The 21,046-nt window shown below is 35.8% G+C and overlaps 1 protein-coding gene across 5 annotated transcripts in view; it reads right to left on the bottom strand.

Annotated features, from left to right (window-relative positions):
* pip5k1bb (phosphatidylinositol-4-phosphate 5-kinase, type I, beta b) overlaps positions 1–21,046 on the bottom strand; it is a 46,495-nt gene that overhangs the window by 14,264 nt on the left and 11,185 nt on the right. For 2 of the 5 annotated variants that reach the window (XM_083555291.1, XM_083555292.1), the window contains exons 2-7: positions 16,432–16,520; positions 15,601–15,654; positions 14,351–14,481; positions 11,385–11,502; positions 8,614–8,766; positions 7,165–7,461 (exon numbers count right to left, since the gene is read on the bottom strand). In XM_083555291.1, coding sequence (XP_083411417.1) covers positions 7,165–7,461; positions 8,614–8,766; positions 11,385–11,502; positions 14,351–14,481; positions 15,601–15,654 — 753 coding nt within the window. In that variant the 5' untranslated portion in view covers positions 16,432–16,520. Of the gene's footprint in view, positions 1–7,164; positions 7,462–8,613; positions 8,767–11,384; positions 11,503–14,350; positions 14,482–15,489; positions 15,509–15,600; positions 15,680–16,431; positions 16,521–21,046 lie in introns of all 5 variants that reach the window. The other 3 variants (XM_083555289.1, XM_083555290.1, XM_083555293.1) reach the window with 3 other exon arrangements.

The raw sequence follows: 21,046 nt of genomic DNA, 5'->3' as shown, positions 1-21,046 counted from the left end.
CAGATGTAACAGTGAATCAGGTTTTTTGTGCATTGAAGTATGCTTAAATATATCTGTTATAGCAGTTAAACTGCTTGTCTTGTCACAAAACAAAAAAACAAAACCCAGCCTTACTTGTGTCAGGAAACATAATGTTGAAGCTTTAACTTTTCATTTTCCCCTCTAATGTCAGACTAGACACTCATCTCAAATGCTAAATAAACATCACTCTATATGTTCATCTTAATTACATGTTACAGAAAACTGCACTAAAAACAATCACAGACAATATTTGTTGTGTCCCATGCAAGTGCCTATAAATGTGTTGCTACTATAGAAATAATAATGCATTATTTTATGATCATTTCCTATTCAATGACAGAAAGAATAGGCTGAACATGGGCAAAGATCATTAACAATAAAATGGCTATTATTTCCCATATGTCAATAACACTCTGACAGCAGAAAGCACTTCTGCATGTCACGCACCATAAGGCATTATTTATATTCTCTATATTTATTACTATACTCATACACACACTACTGAGGAAACGTGTATGGGAGAACAATACCTTTGGAGACATTGATAAAATCTTTTAATCTTTTAATAAAATCATGTATGTAGAGTCTGAAAGATGTGTGAAAAAAGTAGATATCTTTTATTATAGCTAAATCCTCAAAAATCTTAAAAAAATCTAAATAGTTTTTTTATCCATAGCTCACAAAATGTAATGTTTACAAAAGATTAACTAGGTTCAAGCAAATCTGAACATATTTTCTGAAATCTGTATACACAAGCTACAAAATCATTTAATAATTTGTTAAATAGAGGAAGTGTGTTTAAAAAAAATGAAGGATGCTATGGAAAATTGCTTTGGTAATGTGAGCCTGAACTAATGTTATCAATTTGTTACACCCAGACAGAACTCGCAGGAGTGTGAGTGAAAACTGAGCTAACATGCTGAAATGACGTGAGTTACGTGTTGCTCTCTGACAGGCATTGTAAAGTTGTCACTGAAATCCTAGCTTAAGTGCTAAACAAATGTTTGTCACAGGTGAAACTCTGATAGGAGTCATGCAATCATTAGTGAAAACTGAGCTAGCATGCTAAATTAATGTTAGATAACATTAAGTTATTCCATTTCTCACAAGCCTGTAAGTAAAAACTGAGCTGAAATTCTGAATCTAAGAGAGTTACTTGTTATACTCTGACAGGACTCATATGGTTGCTATTGAAATATGGCATGCCCTGCTAAACAAACGTAAGCTACTTGTTGAACTCTGACAGAGCTTACATGATTGTTAACAAAAAGTGAGCTTACACAATATACTTGTTATTTTCTGGCAGAATCATTTGGTTGTCATTGAAAACTGAGCTAATGTACTAAATCCATGTTAGCTACTGGTTGATATTGAAAAGAATGTAATTCCTTGCTGAAAAAACCCTACAGAAACTATCATGGAAGTTATAATTTTTTTTTACTATACATATTGTGTTTGTGTGCATCATTAACTAATTATCATTAAAGTTGGGACCATTACACAGGAACCATTACAGTTCCAATAAAAACAATATAATTGTTATTCTAACCATTAAATCAATGTTTTGTCATTGTGGTTTATTCACCATAATTCATATGATTATCAGTAGGAATTATACATTTGTATTTTAATAGTGAGCAAACACAACCCCCCCCCCCAAAAAAAAAACAAAAACAAAAACGTTCTTTCGGCTTCTCCCATTAGTATCCGTATTCATGATCCGCATGTTCGATATGGCACGTTTTTACGCTGGATGCCTGACGCAACCCTCCCCATTTATCCGGGCTTTGGACCAGCACTAAGAGTGCACTGGCTTGTGCAACCCTAATGGCTGCGGTTGGTTCCCTGACCAGGGATCGAACCCCGCCACAGCGATGAGAGTGCCGCATCCTTACCACTAGACCACCAGGGAACCTTAAAACTTTCTTTCGGCTTCTCCCATTAGGGGTCGCCACAGCAGATCATCCGCATGTTTGATTTGGCACATGTTTTTACGCTGGATGCCCTTCCAAACGCAACCCTCCCCATTTATCCGGGCATTAAGAGTGGCTGGGGTTGGTTCCCTGACCGAGGATCGAACCCGGGCCGCAGCGGTGAGCGCGCCGCATCCTAACCACTAGACCACCAGGGACTAAAAGTGAGCAAACACATTATGCTAATTTTTATCAAATTGTTACACCCTGACACAACTCTTGGAATTGTCCATGAAACTTGGCTAACAAGATATACTAAACCTATTAACTTATTATACTCTGAATCACATGATAACTGAAAACTGAAAAGATGCTATACCTATATACCTATATACCTATATTATAGCAGCTACAATACTGCTGTGTTATAGCTACATTTCCTCAGGAATATCATTCTCACATGACTTACCACTGTCATTAAATCATGCTGAGCTAACATGCTGAGCTAACATTAACTACTATAGATTAGCTATATATTTTTGCCTTAGATGCTTCGACCGCAAAAATCGAAGAACATAAATCTTTTTAATTTTTAATTTTTACAATTTTCCAGCCACAAGCTTCAGAATGTTGTAGGCGGTAGGTAATATGAATCTGGTTTCTTAGTGCAGATTTAATCATGGATGGAATGAGTGTTCCACAAGATAAGGACTGAGAAAAGTAATTACAATATTTAGCTTGAAGGAGTCGGTGGTGTGTCAACAAAGTAAGCTTTGAATGTTTGCTTACAGTACAGGAATACATCTGTGACGTATGTATTTCCTCTTTCTATGAAGCAGGAGGTTCTTCTTTCATGCTAGATAGCATAGCAAATACAAGCAGCCCAAATTACTGCTATTCATTATGTTTTGACAGCACTCACATGGTTGTCAATAAAACCGAGCATGCTACTAATGTTAACTACTTGTAACACAATGACAGGACTTAAATGAATTTGATGTGCATTGTAACGCTGACAATAAATAATGTTATTTATATGCACATATTTTTGGTTCAGCAGAGTTTAGGGTAAATACAGCATAACCAGTTCTTTCAGAAAATGCATTCATTCAGGAATAAATGTTTTTTCATTGTATTTAGATTGGGCAGTGAAGCGTTCTTAGAGGATAAGGACTGTGGACTGCTTACTCAGGGAACAGTATGATTTCTGCTTAGAGCACACTTCAGCGACACATCACTTCACAGTTCACAGGAAAGCATAACAATGAGAACTAACGAGTGTGTGACCTTCCAATGCTTACACAAGAGCCATTCTGGGCCGAGAGTTCCTGAAAGCAACACAGATCCTCTTAACTCTCTACACCAAGTGTGTGTTGTGATAATCATGTTGTTATAGCAACTTAAAACTGAATTGTACATCACCAGATAAAAACAATGGCTTTGGGGCTGTACTGAGTGTGTGTATGAACAAGTGAGAGTTAACACTGGGGCTAGGAAAGTTTGTCATGTGCATGCTTAATAATGCCATGTTGTTCAGCTGATAGCAAACTACATATTGTTATGAAGTCCTAATTAAGTCAGAAATTATTGTAAATTATAAGCAGTGATTCAGTAACTAATAAATAACATGGTAGATAAATAAATTAGCAGCATTAATTAATCATAATAAATACAATTGTTTTACCATAACAGCATATCAAAATTTCACTTTCTTTTATTTTGCCTGGGAATCATAAAGTGTTATCTCATAAAACAAGAATCGGACAACAATCAGATATTAGTCTAATTTATTTTCATGTAAATATATATATATATATATATATATATATATATATATATATATATATATATATATATATATATATATATAAAATATAATATATATATATATATATATATATATATATATATATATATATATATATATATATATATATATATAAAATATAATATATATATATATATATATATATATATATATATATATATATATATATATATATATATATATATAAATAGTTATAAGCAGTCATTTCAAAGCTACTCCCTCTTTCTTCTTTCTCTTGAGGTCAACAAGACGGCTTGCAATGTTACAGACAAAACACGAAATCTCCTCTGACCTGTTACAAAGCACAGATTCTAGGAACTCAATAAAAAAATCCTTATAAAACCAAAATTTATGACTATACATTTTTGTTGTATAATAATGTGCTTACATTACATATAATTACGCTTATATTATGTTGTGTCTATACCAGTCCCTGTGAATGAGCTGATAGAAATAATAAAGTTCAAGAGCAGGCACATCAATATAAATGTGTGATTTTCAGTGCAGCATGTTTTTTTTTCTTGCATATTCACAAAAAAGTTCTCACAGCCATTGAGACAGTGAAATTTATACTTCCCCTCCTTGTGACTCGCATTAGGGCTGATCCTGGCCAAGCAGGATGGACAGAAAGCACAAAAAACTAGTTGTACCAAGAAAAGTGGAATAATGGGGGCTTCAGAGAAACTGCTTGACGTGGTTGAAACTTTTAGAGCTTGAATGCTTTAGAAGAACCTGTTTGTCTGTAAATAAACAAGAGGTGGATGACTTTTCACGAACATGTCCACAGCATCATGAAGTATGGATTCACAAATCAGCCAAAGGAAAAAATTTTTAGCAAATGCAGTTGCTTTATTACACCAAATAATGCCACATATTGACACACTTCAACCAGTTCCTTGTTTTATGTTGTGATAACCTGATAGTATTCAGTTTCAGTATCACTTCACCAAGCCTTCAAAAGCATTATAATGAGTCAGATAGCATATCTAACAAACTTGCTTATATAATATTAACCAAGAAATCATGCTTCGAGTTTATTATTTGTTTAAAGCATATTCAGTGTCTATTATTATTCAGTACCTGCAGTAAAACTAAGCGGAGAAGTTATGTAGTTATGCAAGAGAAGAATGTATTACACAAGAGAAGAAAGTCTGGACCTCCAGTCCTCAGCGTTTGGTGGATTAAGAACATAAAAGTGTGCACTGTTTTGAAAGGAGTAACAAGTAACCATTTTACTTTGAACTTCACCCAGCCTTAGTAAAAGGAAACAATTTGCTTAGTTAGTATTTCCTCATAGTTCATTTGCACTTCCTTAGTAATGACTGTTAAAATAAATAAAGATATCTACATGTCTACAAGCCAAACTAGTGTCTATACTGCATTTGTGTGAATAAAAAAAGCTAAATAGTAAATGCAATAGCAATAAAGCAATTACCAAGTCCCAAACAGAAAACATTGCTCTATTTGTAATCATTGTTTTGTCTATGCTATCTAATGGAAAAAACGACATCATATATGACGTCAAAGGTCTGAAGGTCTAAAATAGAAAGGAATGCAACGGCGAAGAATTTTCAAGCACTGCCTTTGCTGTTTTGGATGACTTGTTTTGGCCATGACTAGAACATGCCCTAATCAGATAATTAAAGAACTTGGACTACCATCGTGTCCTGAACCGTATCTGTCTTATGAGAACAAATAGTTTGGGTCCTCAGCATACTTATAGTCTTTAGTCAATAAGCCTCTGTGACATTCATGAAGTATATAAGTCATTTATCTTATCACTACGAGATCTGAGATCTCCCCCCCCTTTTCTTAATTATTTTTTTTTTTTTGTAGGCACGTTAACAAAGCAATGTAAAGGAAAGTATATTCCTTCTGGTTTACAGCCAGGGCAGACACCCAGCTTACTCAATGGGAAAAAAATATGAGTGATAATGTTCTTGGAATTAAGCATCATGCTTCCTGACAAAGAAACTTCTGATTCAGGAGTTCCTCATTCAGTGTTTCCTTCATTAAGGCAAATGCAATGCACCAGATATTCTTTTGCTTTTTTCAGTTTCTTCCCAACGATATGTCTACATCAGTACACCAGTACACACACAAGATAAATCACACTATAGATCTTTATTTGCATTATCATATTCACGTAACTGTAGTCAAAATGGAAAAAAATACATCAGAATATATTTGATATTGCTCATTCAGCTAGCAGGCTAATTAAACCCACGCAAACTAACTGACAGTAGTGTTTCAGTATTTATCTTCACCTAAATTTTCTGACAGAGCAATTATTCAAATCGTTACTCGTCTAGAAATTTTGGTGGGCCAAATTTAATACTACAAAAATATTTTTTGCATTAACAATAGCTATGATCATGTTAAATTGCAATGTTAGAATGCTAGTTCTGCAGCTAAAAGTTCTCTTCTCTAATCATGGTTAAACACTTGATTCTGTTTCTATATTTTAAATTAGACAATGTGAATGTAATGTAGTGACCATCAATCCATTATCTTATTTTTGTATAAAAAAAAGCAGGTTAATTGTGATATTCTTTATGAAGTAAAAGACCACCAAATAGAGAAGAGTTGCTGTTAATTATACTTCTAAGAAATCAAAAAGAATGAAATTAGCCTTTACTTAAACCAACACACAAACACACCTACTCTCAGCACTCAGACAACTGTGAAGCCATTGCAGGTTAAAAATTGACCAAATAAATTCAGTTTTCAGAGAAAAATATTTGCCTAAGGCGCTTTTTTGAAAACCCACTTTTGGTGGAATGCCATTAACGACTTATTACAGAGAAAATAAGTAAAGCTCTTATTGTTTTCACACCTAAGAAATGAAAAGATGGAGAGTCTAAGTATTATCTTCAAGATCTACCTTCCTGTAAAGTTCATCTTAAAAACCAAGCTTGCATAAGGTCCTTCCAGATCTGGGTTTCTGGGTCGGTTTTACCTCATATTACATTGTAACAAATGCTAGTACAAAAAGAGAAGCTGTGCCCTGCATCAGCATTATTATTATCATGAAATACATTACCTATACAGGTCAGCACATAATCTTTATATAAGCCTTAATATGTTGTCTGAACATAGGATTTTAAATAACTTTGGAAGAGGACACAAAGTGATTGTTTCAGTAGCAATAGCAGTGATTAGTGCCTGATGCTGGGATTATGACAAATTCCCATGTTCCATGTAAACCCGTCTATAAATAATACTGGACTTTCACGATTATGTTCTGAAAAGACCTACGCCATCACAAATAACCCTGATTTCACCAGTGTGGCTCTTCTCTATTAGTCCTAGTGATATTAATGTGATAACTACTCCACACTGAAATAGAATAGAATAGAATAGAATAGAATAGAATAGAATAGAATAGAATAGAATACATACCCGGCAGTCACGCTGCAGGGTCTTCATCAAAGCGTTGTAGGTCTCTGTGTCAAAGTACAGACCTTCATGCATGTCCTGAAAGTCCAGGTCCTTGTAAGTTGGGCAGGACTTCTCACGCTCTTTTCGAGAGGCCCGCCGTTTGTACGTAGAACCTTTGAGATCATATTTGTAGTGCATTCGTAATGAGCGGGGCAGGACGTTGTTCATAACCACTACACGGATGTTCATTCCACCTGACTGCATGCAGTAGAGGCCGTAGAACTTTGGCAAAAGTGTCCTGGGGTTCTGGTTGAGGTTCTGTTCAAATAGAGAAACAAAAGAAAATGTGTGTTTTATAAAATCCTGCTTTATTTAGATCAGATGAGAAATGTAGAACCAGATCAAGACTTCAAACTGAAACACAAGTGATTATTTTGGTGGCCACCACATGACATTTGGTGTCATACAAAAACAGTTTTCAAAGGTGAGGGAGGCGAGATTGAGATGGTTTGGACATGTGCAGAGAAGGGACATGAATTATATTGGTAGAAAAATGCTGAAGATGGAGCCACCAGGTAGGAGGAAAAGAGGAAGGCCAAGGAGGAGGTTCATGGATGTGGTGAGGGAAGACATGCAGGTAGTTGGTGTAAAAGAGGCAGATATAGAGGACAGGGTGGTATGGAGACGGATGATCCGCTGTGGCGACCCCTAATGGGAGCAGCCGAAAGAAGAAGAAGAAGAAGACACAAAACAGTTTTCAGTTATAGGAACTGTCTATTTACTGGAGCAATATGCATTTTGAAGACATCTAGAGTCTAGAGTTTACAGTCTCAGTTCACTGGTGGCTATCTAGAAGACTGTGTATTAGAATTTACATAATAATTTTAGGACAATAAGCTTTCAAAATGGTTTCAATAAGCAAAAGGTTTACCTGCCCAACCTCAATAAATTCACATATTGAATACAGGTGCTACGGTGTGATGCAACCTGATGCTGAGCGGAGTAACCATGAAGTTAATCATCTTCCAAAATCAGCATGTCCGATTTGTCAAACATTTTAATGTACAAATAAGTGACTGGTTATACTTTCAATTATTTATAGTCAAATGTAATAAAAAAATAAGGATGCAGATGCATGCACATAGTGCAGCTTCCTCCTGCTATATCCACTGTGATTTGCTTCTTTACCAGTTCACTAAACACTATAAACACTATTTGCGCATAAAACACTCAAACACTGTGCATTCCCTTTAAAAATCAATGAAGAAATATTTCCAAAAATGATCCAAGCATGTAGTTGTGATGAACTCACTCTCCTCCACAAGTCCCAGTGTTGGTTTGCTAGAGGCATGTCCTCACAGCGGTCACTCACCGAGCCCTTATTTGGAGTTGAGAGGAGACGAGGAAAGCAAGGAAACCTGTGTGGAGTGAAGAAACGAGCAGAGCTCTGAGAAATGATCGGAACCTCACCATGTAATAGCCTGGCAGCAGTTTTTGCAGAAACTCAGCCTCCTTGTGCTGCAAGGTCTTGATGATGAATTCGTCATCGCTGGTCAGGTAGAAGAGCGAGCCGCTGGCACCGGGGTTGGACAGCTCGATCAGGGGCTCCTTGCAGATCGAGTACTGTAATAGAGGAAGAGAATATGCAGTCAGATTCCTATTGTATCAAAGCCAACTCTGTGTTGTGTCCTATTTAAGCCTTCAACCTCAAGCACATGTTGAATAAATTGACCCTCACAATAATTATCAAACACAAGAATGCTGATACTGCTGCAGGTCTCCTCAAACAACATTGGCTGAATGGACACAGTTCCAAAACCCTTTCCTCAAGAATTGGAAAAATGTAAATTTAAATTAAATTCGTTTCAATTTAATTACATTCAATTAATTTTAATTCAATTCAATTCTACTTAAGTTAAAACACTTTTACTAATGGACAAAAAGCAGAATTTTTTAGAAATTATGGGTATAAATTTAGAATTCAAACATATATCCCTAATGTGAAAGCCAGAGGAGATCAAGGCAAGGAAAGGACTCCTAAGCCAATTTGAAGAAGAAACCTTAAAAGAAACCAGATGCAAATGGGAACCCAACCTGTTCATTGTGACACGGGAAAGTACAATTGTAAATTGTTTTCCTCCATAACGATATACTATAGTCAAGAAATGCACTTGTGTTAGTTGCTCTGGAAGTCTCCTAAATTCTGTGAATGTATGAAAAAATTCTGTAACCTTTCCAATTAAAGACAAAAAAAACAGAATATACAGAAAAAAACCTGACAGATGGGATATCTTATTTCAAACACCTCATCTCACTACAATTTACAACAAACCAGTCAAACCTCTTGAAAACAGGTGACAAAGCATCAAGTGTGTGCCAGTGTGGGTTTTGTTTATGGGTTACAGACAGGTAGGCATCTACATTTCAATCCTCATTCACACAGAAGTGCAAACACAGGCTCATTTGACTATGCGAAAAAGGACAGCTTAAGGGATGGGAGCAGATAGTTTAATGTTTTAGTAAGGACGGAATTATCGAAGGAGATCTTTGTGTTATGCGATTTTGTGTGGTGTTGTTATGCATGCATGTTGTGTTGAGATGACATAGAACAATATGAAGAATAGAAAACTCAACAAACGTATAATAAACATAGAACATAAAAAAAATGGCTGGTTAATGAAACTCTTTAACAAACTTTATACACAAACACACATGCACACACACACACACACACACACACACACACACACACACACACACACACACACACACACACACACACACACACAAACACATACACATACACACACACATCGAAACAAAGGCATGTGCAGTATCTGGTTAATGAAAATGAGCAGTGAGGTTATGCCCGAAGCACAAACACAAAGCATTTGCATTTGGACCAGCTGAGGTCTGGTGTGTGTGTGTGTGTGTGTGTGTGTGTGTGTGTGTGTGTGTGTGTGTGTGTGTGTGTGTGTGTGTGTATGTGTGTGTGTGTGTGTGTGTGTGTGTGTGTGTGTGTGTGTGTGTGTGTGCGTGTGTACATGTTTGCGTGCATGTGCATGTGTGTGAGTGTGTGTGTGTGTGTGTGTCAACCATATCTGTGAGTCAAATTAGTGAATCTGGGCAAAAGCTCCTCCCAAACACACACTGTAACGCATATAACTACTTTCTATCTAGTATTTACCGAGTATGAAAGAAATAAGATGGCTAGCTATCTAGATTTGCTGTATTATTACCAGTAATAAAACGAGGAGGTTGTTTGCATTTTATGTAATGTCACATCCTGTACTAGTCCAAAAAAAGGTATTGCCAAGAATAATGGATATGGAAAAAAAACGAAAAAATCCAGGAATTTTAATATCTTGTTTCTTGGCCTCAGTAGACATTCTGGTCACAGAGTGTCCTTGTCTTACTGATATAATCATTATTACGTAACATTGATAACCAAGAGCCTGTAGTGACTGTGTGCTTCATTATAGCATATAAAGAGATGTAAAGAAGTGTAGGTTTGTGACTATTAAAGAGGAGCCGAAGGAAGCATGAAACGATGAATGACAGGCTTTTGAGAGCCTCTTCTGTTCCCAGAGGCTAATTACTGCCTGATTACATTCTGCGCAAGCAAGGCGTTTACTGAGCTATCTGCGTAGTATGGCTAATTAATGTTAGTCCTCAGTCGAGCACACAGACAAACACATACACAAACACGCATACATATATGTATATCTGCAGGCACACACCTACATATTTGCATTTTTACGCAAGTAAAATGCACACACACATATATCCATACCCACATACTATGCACATTTGTGTCTACAAGTATAATGTAAACAAATAAAAGAAAATTCTCGATCACTCAGACTAACAGTGCCTTGAAACTGAAATGCCTACGTTAACGGTAGGGTTACTGCAGAGGCACTGCAGATGCTGAAATTCCATCTGGATCAGCACACACTTCTAAAACACACTTATTGAGCAGTGTGAACTAAGACCTAATCCTTTACTTAATTAGGGGGAAAAATGGTCATTAGTCCTTATTTAAAGATCCCTTAGTAATTAGGCGGCATGCTAAGAGGCTTTTTAAAGGTCCTAGACATTACTGGTAGGAAGAGGCTTTATTATAGTTAATCATTAGCTAGACACCTAGTTTGGTCGTATGATAAGAAACTATTCATCCTGCAATATAACAATTTGTCACTTTTGTGGAAAAAAGTAATATAACGCTGACTAACACTTACCAGGTAGTCATCTGGTTTGATTCCAAAAAGTTCTCGGAAGTACCGGAAGGCCAACGGGGCATAGGTTTTGAACCGGAAGTCAGGATAGTGGTGTGCTGGAGTCAGGTTGCTCCCCTCGCTGTGACAAGACAGAAATCAGGAAGTCATATTTTTGCTGTAACGATACATACTATAGTTGAATTTTCTTTTTCTTACTGTATGTTTGACAAACAGATAATTTACTTCACAAACGACTCCAACACCTTTCATAGTAACAAAAAAGGTCAACTATTTAACTCCATATTCACTCACAGTGGAAGTATAAGGGCAGTTGCTGCTACATGTACATTAAAAGATGTTCTTGTGCAGACCAACTTAGATGCACTCTGTCTTATAAAAAAAAAAAACAATAAAAACAAAAATGCAGTAATTTTGCATTTTAATGTTTATATCTAAGCACATGACACTAAGGTGTCCTGATTTTATCAGTCAAATATATTTGTAGGTAAAGCTCCAACAACTTTGTGTTCTCTAAATCACTGGAATTCATTCTTTGTGACTGTTTTTTTAGACAGAGGAATTTGTTGGTTTTAATTATCAACATATTTTGTCTCAGCCTTATCATCTTTGAATGCCATAAATCCTTTGCAAAAACACAAGCAATGGTAAAAATTTAAATAAACCTGAAACAATATCATAAAAACATGGTCATGTTTGTAGTTTATACATAGTCACATATTTGAAACAAAAATAAATTTTCTGCCCTTAGACTCCCCAAAATTTTTTTTATTGGTTTACTCGTTCTTGGTTTTCAATACAGTGGTCCCCTGGATATTGTGGGGCATTTTTAAAACATAGTTTAAAATGTTATTCCTAACGTTCCTGAACATTCAGTCCCGCTGCAGATTCCCGCAAATTTTAGGATAATCCCCAACTTGCTGTTAGTTAGGTTCCAAATGAGAACCCGCGTATTTTTCAAGCTGCAAGTTCTGAACCGCGAATTATCGGGGGTTGACTACAAACGGTACGGTACAAACAAGTACATGTTCATGATACTTACATATGTAGTGAAATTCTAGGGAATTCCATTAATTAGTGATGACGACATAAATCCAGAAAAGCTATGATTTAGCCATAGATGTAGATCCATATAAATGGGGATCTTTTACAATCTCAGGGTAATGTTAATCCTCTGAGAAAAACAGTGTCTAACAAAAATGCTTCTGTGGCCTGAAGTAGAGAGTTCCCATGCGAAATGATACTGTATACCAGAGGACTAAGAGGTCATTTGATCTCATTTAGCCCCCATTCACAAAGTCCTCGTTGTGAATGTGAGACACTAGAGGCAAATACGCAATGCAATCCAGGACACAGAATACTGTGACGGATCCCCGAGGCCAAGGAGGTCCTAGTCCTGTCTTACTGTCGTCCCAGTGCTGCACAAACTGAGACAGGGTTAAACCAAAATACGTGCAAACCTGAGTGGCTTAGTAAAAAAGTTACTGAGTAAAAAAAGGCCTTAATACACCTTGAAAACTGTTAAGTGAAGTTAAGTGAAAGGCTATTCTCAATAAAAAAACTAATTAAATTTATATTTACAGTATAAATGCATGCCAGTTAAGTGGTACACTTGACACTGCAACCATCATTGCCAGAGTTCACATTAGCTACTCGTAATGTTGTCAGGAGTTGTCACTTTGCGCATTAGCACATGAAAGTGCAGCAAGATGCCAGGCATGCTTGGCAGGAGGTGCAAATATGACTGCCAGTACCCTGGAGTTAGAGCTTTGAAACACACTGTTTTTCCTCTTGTAGCCAGAGCAATATGGAATCCTTCAAACTTGTTTTTGATTTTGGGGAGTCATTTATTTGAGTTGTTTGCACAACTTGACAATGCTTTATGAAGACAAATAAAGCATTGTCTTTGGTAGTAGTAGTACCTCACCAATGGATGGTTTTAATACATATTTACACAGAATGCTGTGTGCTCAAAGAATTTGAAGTGGTAAACTATTTCAGCAACCAGTGGAGGTCTTAAAGAGCTTAAGTTTTAAGTATAGAAAGTTTTTCCACATCGAGATATGATGTTATACAAAAGATATATAAGATAAGATGATACAAAAGAATGACTGCCAAATGCTCATCTAAATAAGTAAATATATTATGCAGGGCAATCCTTATTACGAGACCAACATACAGTCAAAATTGTGCTGGGTGGAAGTAATACTCCTTAAATTTTTGACTCAGGTAAAAGTTTAATTAATCATTTAAATAAACGATAAAGGACACCTTGAAATTCATTATACAAGCTAAAGTAGAACGTGCCTAAGTAAAACTACATGAAAGATTCACATAAGAAAATAATGGTTGCCTTTAAATGTGCAGTACATTTTGCGACTGTTTGTACATCAGCGGATCTGTCACTAACAACCCAATGGTATTTTCCAAATGTTAGCTAGCAGGACAGCCACTGAAGATATTATTCAATGTACAAGAAAATACATCAGCTAACTAACTACAGCTTTTGCTGCTAAACACATAGAACTAAATATTAGCTAGAACATGATAAAAAATACAAACTAATAATGCTAATAGCTAGGTTAGATTAATTAGCTATTAGCTAGCTACATTAATGAGCATTTGTGCTTTTAAAATCTAGATTTGTTAGGAATTTAGATCAACCCGTGTTAAAGTTCTCCGATGTTAAAATGTTTCCTTATGACTGTGTGAAATTAAAATGTACCGAGAAAAAAGGAGATATTTTCTTTTGAAATGTAAGTAAATATCAAAGTGTTAAGAAATAGTGATACTTCCCAACTCTGATCACAGGAGGGATTCAGGTAAAACCAAAAATCAACAGATGGAAACCAAAAAGCAAGGTGGCTACTATAAAAATAAATAAATAAATAAAAAATACTATGAAAAAGAAGTGATTTATGCATTTTAAGCCAACAGAAGAATCTTTTTACAAATCTAATTGGGCTTACCTGGGCAGAAATACGCTCTCCACCACATAAAAATCCTGCATGAGTACATCTCGGTCAGGTTTTGAGGTCAGATTCCCTACAGTGTAACCAATGCCCAACTGGATGGCTCCCTTAATAGCCGAGGATGATGTCTGGTCAAACAGACACACATAAATAACATAAGTACACTGCTGGGATTGCATGTTTTGGCTCTAGTAAGTTACTTCCCATGATGTTGCATCATAGGTGAAGGTTCATTAAACAAAATATGTCAACCATAACAAGTACAGGGAGGGAATGGCTGAATGGCATCTGTATACCCTGCAAGACTGAATGGACCTCTGTTGATACCACTATTTTGGCAAGTGGACATTTAACACATTATGTTATAGTTATCTGAGCTCTGTTGTGGTCCTGAGACAGCAGTTCCAGCAAGATAATACTGATAACAAATTCTCTGTTTCACAGCATATGTTTTGTGATGTTCACAGTGGTCCACAGTCTTGCAGCACCCTGTAAAACAGCATGTCACTTCCTCTTTCTTAAAGTCACCCAAAACCTTTTCTATAATGAATAAAGTTGTTTTATGAAGGGGGTTCTACAAAAAAAAAAAATTCTCTAAATCTGGCTTTAATAAACATCAACATACATCTCCAGTAAAAACAAACATAATAACAGAGGTCATTTGCATACTGGAATATGATTGTTTTTAATATTTTGTGATGAAATTTACGACAATTTTGTCAATTCAAAGCTTTTCTATTGAGTTTTTTTAGGCTATAATGTCTTTAAATCTAACTTTGTAGAGACACTTTGGCTAGTTCTGCAATTTTCTGAGAATATTCTGAGAAAACAAAACTTTGGGTGACTTGAATAAATGGAAGGAACCCACAATACTAAACTAAAACTCTGGGGTCCAGGCTTATACAAATAAGCTGCTTTGCCCTTGGTGAAGTGAGGATACGTTTATTACTTATTAACCCCTTAAATTCACAGCATACTACAAACCACATCTTATTAATTATTATTCATTAGCTACTATGAATCATTTAGTAATGTACTGAGTTTAAGAAAGTTATGCAAATTGAAGATTCAATTCTAACTCCTGGGAATTTAAGGGGTTCGGATTTTAAATGTACCGCAAGAAAGTTAAGGCTTACTGTCATTGGGTTCCTCAGCCTAAAAAAATAAATATTTATAAGCATATATTTATATTTATAAGCCCATTGGGATGAATGTAGAAGTTTAACAGTTCACTCAGAAACATTTACCTTTTTATAGGTTTTCTCTCCGCTTGGCCTGCCGACATTTTCAGTCGCCGACATCTTTCAGAGAGACAGATATTGAGGACTGGGTCAAAAAGACAATATACACTACACAAATGGACCTAAACATCCACACGTTCTTTGAATCAAAAACATAGGAATTTGTTTAAATAGTAAACATGAAATCATAACATTATCTGCAGTGCTTACTTTTGATTGCTCACAAAATAGTGTACTAATATTCAAATAAAGTGTACTAATTTTACAATAATGTGTATTAATGTCACAATAAAGTATAATAATATTAAAATAAAGTGTACAACTTTTAGAATAGTGTACACATTTAGATATTAAGCTTACTATTATTAAGTCAATTGTATTAACATGTGTATGTACATGTATTAATATGTTTATTAGTGAAACCATACTCAACATAGAGCATGAAGACAAAATATTCTTGTATTATGGTAATTAAGTAAATTATTGTGTTTTAATTATGTAACTCATCCGGACACCAAATGGAACTTTTGCTATGTTTTCACACAAACGGTTCTAATTGCTGAATGTGTGCTTCACGGTGGATTTTTGTCGGTGGAGTTTTTATATTTAAATAAATAAAGGACGTCGTAAATAAATGTGTGTTGCATTTAAGGTTTTAATTTCTTCTCTTTTATATTAATTTATGTATATTCTTAATAAAAAAAAAAAAAATATATATATATATATATATATATATATATATATATATATATATATATATATATATATATATATATATATATATATATATATATATTAGGGCTGTCAAACAGTAACATGTACAAATGTTAGTCCTACCTTTATTTAACCACACACACAGTTGCTTTGTTGCTCACGGCTGCTGCATTGCTCACTCATATGGACTATGTAGTCCAATTTCACTTAACCTAGGATAGAAAAGTAACAGCATCAATTAGTTCACATGACAAAAAGTAAATAAACCGCACTGTCAGTTGGTTTATTAAATGCATCTATGTTTTCATAGAAAATACAATGGTGATTAGAAAATCTACAGCAAAAATGTCCAACCTTGCTGAATTTGCATGCATAGGCACATTTCTCTCATTCTCTGTGTGTGTTTATGTGTTCTCTGAGCCATGCACACAGTTCCTCCCCTGTCTCCTCATTACCTAACTGAATTGGGAGGAAAATGTATCCACTTCCTTGTGTCGGGCCACAATTTAAGCTCTCAAATTGTGTTAGTGCTCCAGAGTTCTCACACAACAGCAGCTGTCTAAACATGAGGCGTCCTTTTACTGGGACTAAACAGTCTGTATGGCAGAGTTTTCTCGAGCACCCGACATGATAATATCAAGGGCAAACTCTGTTTTACAAAAAAAAACCCAAAAAACAGACAAGTAATAAGAAAGCAATGCATCTCACAATGCATTTTTCAATCTATATGTATTATTTATCATTAAATATCGCTTCCATCTAAATCTTAGAGACTGATCAATCTGTTAGAGAAGTGGCAGACTCCAACACTGGAGGCCCAAAACACTAAAAAAGTTTGTTGTGAGATGTTTTTTAGATCATCACTGTATTCCTAAGTAACCCATAATGTACACTATATAGACAAAAGTATTTAGACATTTGACAGCTATATGTGGTTCTACCCTAAACTGTTGAAGGCACTTAATTGTATTGAGTGTATTTTGATTTCCCTTCACTTGAACTCAGAGACCCAAATCTGTTCTAGTATGACAATGTCCCTGTGCACAGTAACTACTATGAAATGTATGAATTAATATAAAAGGATTCTCATTGCAAGAATTTACATCAAAGGCCAAAATCATTTTAAATTGTCCTGATACTGAGGTCACAAAATAATGAACATTATACAATAATGCTGATTGAAGAAAAACGTAATAATTTTATGTTACACTGCAGCTCAATATCAGTTCTAGCGGTAAAATCAATAGGTTCATAATAATTATTTATTGGTTATAATTATACATGCATACCTTTATAGAATCCAAGACTAACAATTAATGTCATTGACACTGTGATATTTAAAGACAGAGAATACAGTTGATAACAGGAAACTTGTCTCTACAACATTATACTTAATTATATACAGCTGCCATAAGCAACGTGTCACTCATCAATAAAATAAACACTGTAATCATTAAGAAATCACTAAGGATAAAAGGGTTAACACTCTTCGGCCTCATACAAAATAAATCAACTTTCAGCCTGACCTCAGGCAGTATCATGACAAACAATTGTGCCATGTTTTTTTTTGCACTTATTGCATTTAAATGATGTTAAAAAATGTAACAATGTTCACTGTTTGATATCTAAAACAGGCTCCTAAACTACATTCTCTGATGCGTGATGGGCCAAGTTGGTGCAAAAGGATCTGTCTGAATGATATTTGTTCTGTCACCATTTACTCTTTGGTTCATATTTCTTACTGAATACGCATTACATTTCAATATACACTCTGAAAAATTGATGTGATCTGGAACACATCTCTGTCATTAGATAATAAACTGAAAAGGTTGTAACAAATGAGGCAGGAATCGCAACCCTCTGACCCGACTCGCTGAAATGTGAAGGTGTGTGCGCATAAATGTGTGTTTTGTGCCCGAGTGTACGTGCATATAAACTGCACCTCGTTAAAGCAGGAGAGTAAAAGCAGGCGCTCTGAAAGGGTGTGAATGAAGGATAATTTCCTTGCAGGGCACTGGTATAAATATGCAGCGTGCCAGAGACAAGCTTGAGTCCTTATTCAGACTTAAAGACCGCCATGGGCTTATTTCCTCGTTTACTGCGTTTACTGCATCGGTGCGGTACTGCATGCAACGCAAAGTATATAACAGCAAGCGAGAGAGAAAGAGGATAGAGAACACGTGGCATGGAAGGGTGGTGTCTGGGAGAAGAATACTAGAAAGAAAACTAAAAAACGCCCAAATTCACACTGTTTGGGCAGATGAAAAAGACTTATAAAAAAGAGAAAGAGGAAGAGAAATGTTGTGAAGAGCGGCCAGTCTGTATGCAGAGTTTTTCTGCACCTGCGTATGAATGTGGACGTGGCCAAGACCTTCAGCAACCTTTGTTACATAATCATTCCCTCAAGGCCGTGCAGGCTACCTATCGCACTGTGAAAACACACACACACACACAAACACACACACACACAGACACACACACACACAGTAACAAATTACTTACCTCCGACTGATTGTTCTGAACTGTTAAAAAGTGTTAATGTACTGTAATATATATATATTAAGTCAAAAAATCTTCTCACGTTTATACAATAATTTAATTGTACTTCCGTGTTCAACTTTCAACCCTATCAGTCTACTGTATTTTCTTCTCAGAGCTCACCTGCATTTTGTAAACATTTCGATTTTCTTTGTCTTTTAGAACTTGGAAATCAAAAGATAAAGTATTTATCAGTACAGCTCTGGGCTTGCTATGCATAATAAAAAACAATTTGGGCTTCGCAAATCATAACCTTTATCAGGTCAAACAATGAATCTGCCAAATCTGAACAACACACAGGCAGCTCAAGTACTTTTGGAAATAACCACTACAATGGCACGTATTTAAAGTCGGTTAAGGTTTAAGTCCCTGTCTAAGCACGTGCAACGTCTATAATAAAATCCTGTTTCACACTGATCCTAGCCTGAGGCAACGTCTGTCTCCCCCCCCCCCAAGCATTCAAAATAAGGCACCTGCTGTGGAAGATCTGAGAGAAGACAAAAGGTCCAGACAAAGAACTAATATGGCCAAAAGCTCCATTAACAGTCCATATGAGGAAGTAAACAACTTTAGTGCGAGCTTTAAGCATGCAAAATGTTCACATTCTCACAATGAGATTATCTATGATAGATCAACTATAGATCAACTGCTATAGTTTGCATTTAGGTATATATTTAAAAGCCTCACTGACTAATCATTTGAACTGAAGTGATTTCATTCATTCATCTCTAGCCCTAATCGCTGCTTTATCCTGGTCAGGGTCATGGTGGATCTGAAATCGAATAAAATTCAATTCAAGTTTATTTCTATAGTGTTTTTCACAATGGACATTGTCTCAAAGCAGCTTTAGAGAATGTAGGAATTATAGAACAAACATTGAAATATGAGTATGGGGAATCTGTCCCAAGAACGCAAGCTATACTCTGGAAATATACTCTGAAAAGTGGAAGCCAGTCCATCGCAAGGCGCCTTACACAGATTCACACCAATTTAAAGTCACCAGTTTAGCTACATAAGGTTAACATGGATCTAACTGCAATTGTGCTGCTAAATATAAAAGAAAATGTCTGAAACTCAAACCCATCAATCAACAAGATGGCAGATGTGCCCAAAATATAAAATTCTAGATTATGTTGATAAAATACATCTTTGATGTAATAATAAAGATACTTTTTTTATTTATATTTACATTGGCCAACATTCACAGAACCACTGCTATTTGAATTCCTCTGTTGTTATGGCACTAAACCTGACCTGCTAATGACACCTCGCTGAGGATTAAATCTTTTTGATGCTATGCGGTATACTAGCAGCACTTTTGAGAACACTTGGCTCGTTATCATCATAACACTTTTCTATCTGTGTTTTTTCCCTGTGGTTGCTCAGCAGCAGTGTACACTACACTAAATACACTAAATACACTAAACCTGAGACACAGGGTAAGACCGAGAGAAACAGACCCGAAAGACATGTTTTGAACAATGTTATATGTTTCAATTTGCTCTAATCATCAATGGACCTGAGTGGCCGACTAGCTCTGCAACGTTTTCCAGATTTACTCCAAATGAGTCACTGGTTTGCCTTGTCACTTGGACTTGGATGAATTTGAATTCAGGCCAATACCTGCTGGCGTCAGCTTCTCTGCCCTTTTTGCTCGTCATTGCTGCTGTGCCCTTTTAGTTCTTAACCTCAAACTGCTCTGGAAGTGCCGTCATGCTTCCAGGGACTATAAATGAGTCTCATAAGAGCATCTTTTAAATGGCAGCAAAATACAGAACCTCTGAGGGGCTGCATAGTTTCTAATCAAATCCATAGTACAAAATGATGGTGGCATTATTAACGTAGCACATTATACATGCACTATGTACAATCTTACATTGCCGATAAAGACAAAATTGTACAAATATTAAAAATTTCACGCAACAGGCACAGGCAGCGGCGTACGATGTATGATACATTAGATGCACAGCTGGGATGAGTGTATCTCTCACTCTGTGAGATGCGTCCGATGGAGTAAAGTTGTCTAAGTGTGTATTTTTTTCTGTTTCAAACGGTTTCAAAAAGCAATTTTAATTATAAAAGCATGTCTTCCAAAAGGCCAAATATGTCCCCTGCTTGTAGTGAAAAAAAAAAAGAGGAAAGCCATCAGTTCAGAGGAGAAAATTTTAATTAGAAATGAAGAAGGAAAGACTGTCACAGT

Source organism: Silurus aristotelis (assembly GCF_946808225.1).
Source record: "Silurus aristotelis genome assembly, chromosome: 11".
NCBI lineage: Eukaryota > Metazoa > Chordata > Actinopteri > Siluriformes > Siluridae > Silurus > Silurus aristotelis.
Note: the sequence above shows the minus strand (reverse complement) of the source record. Positions and strands in the feature narration are given on the sequence as shown.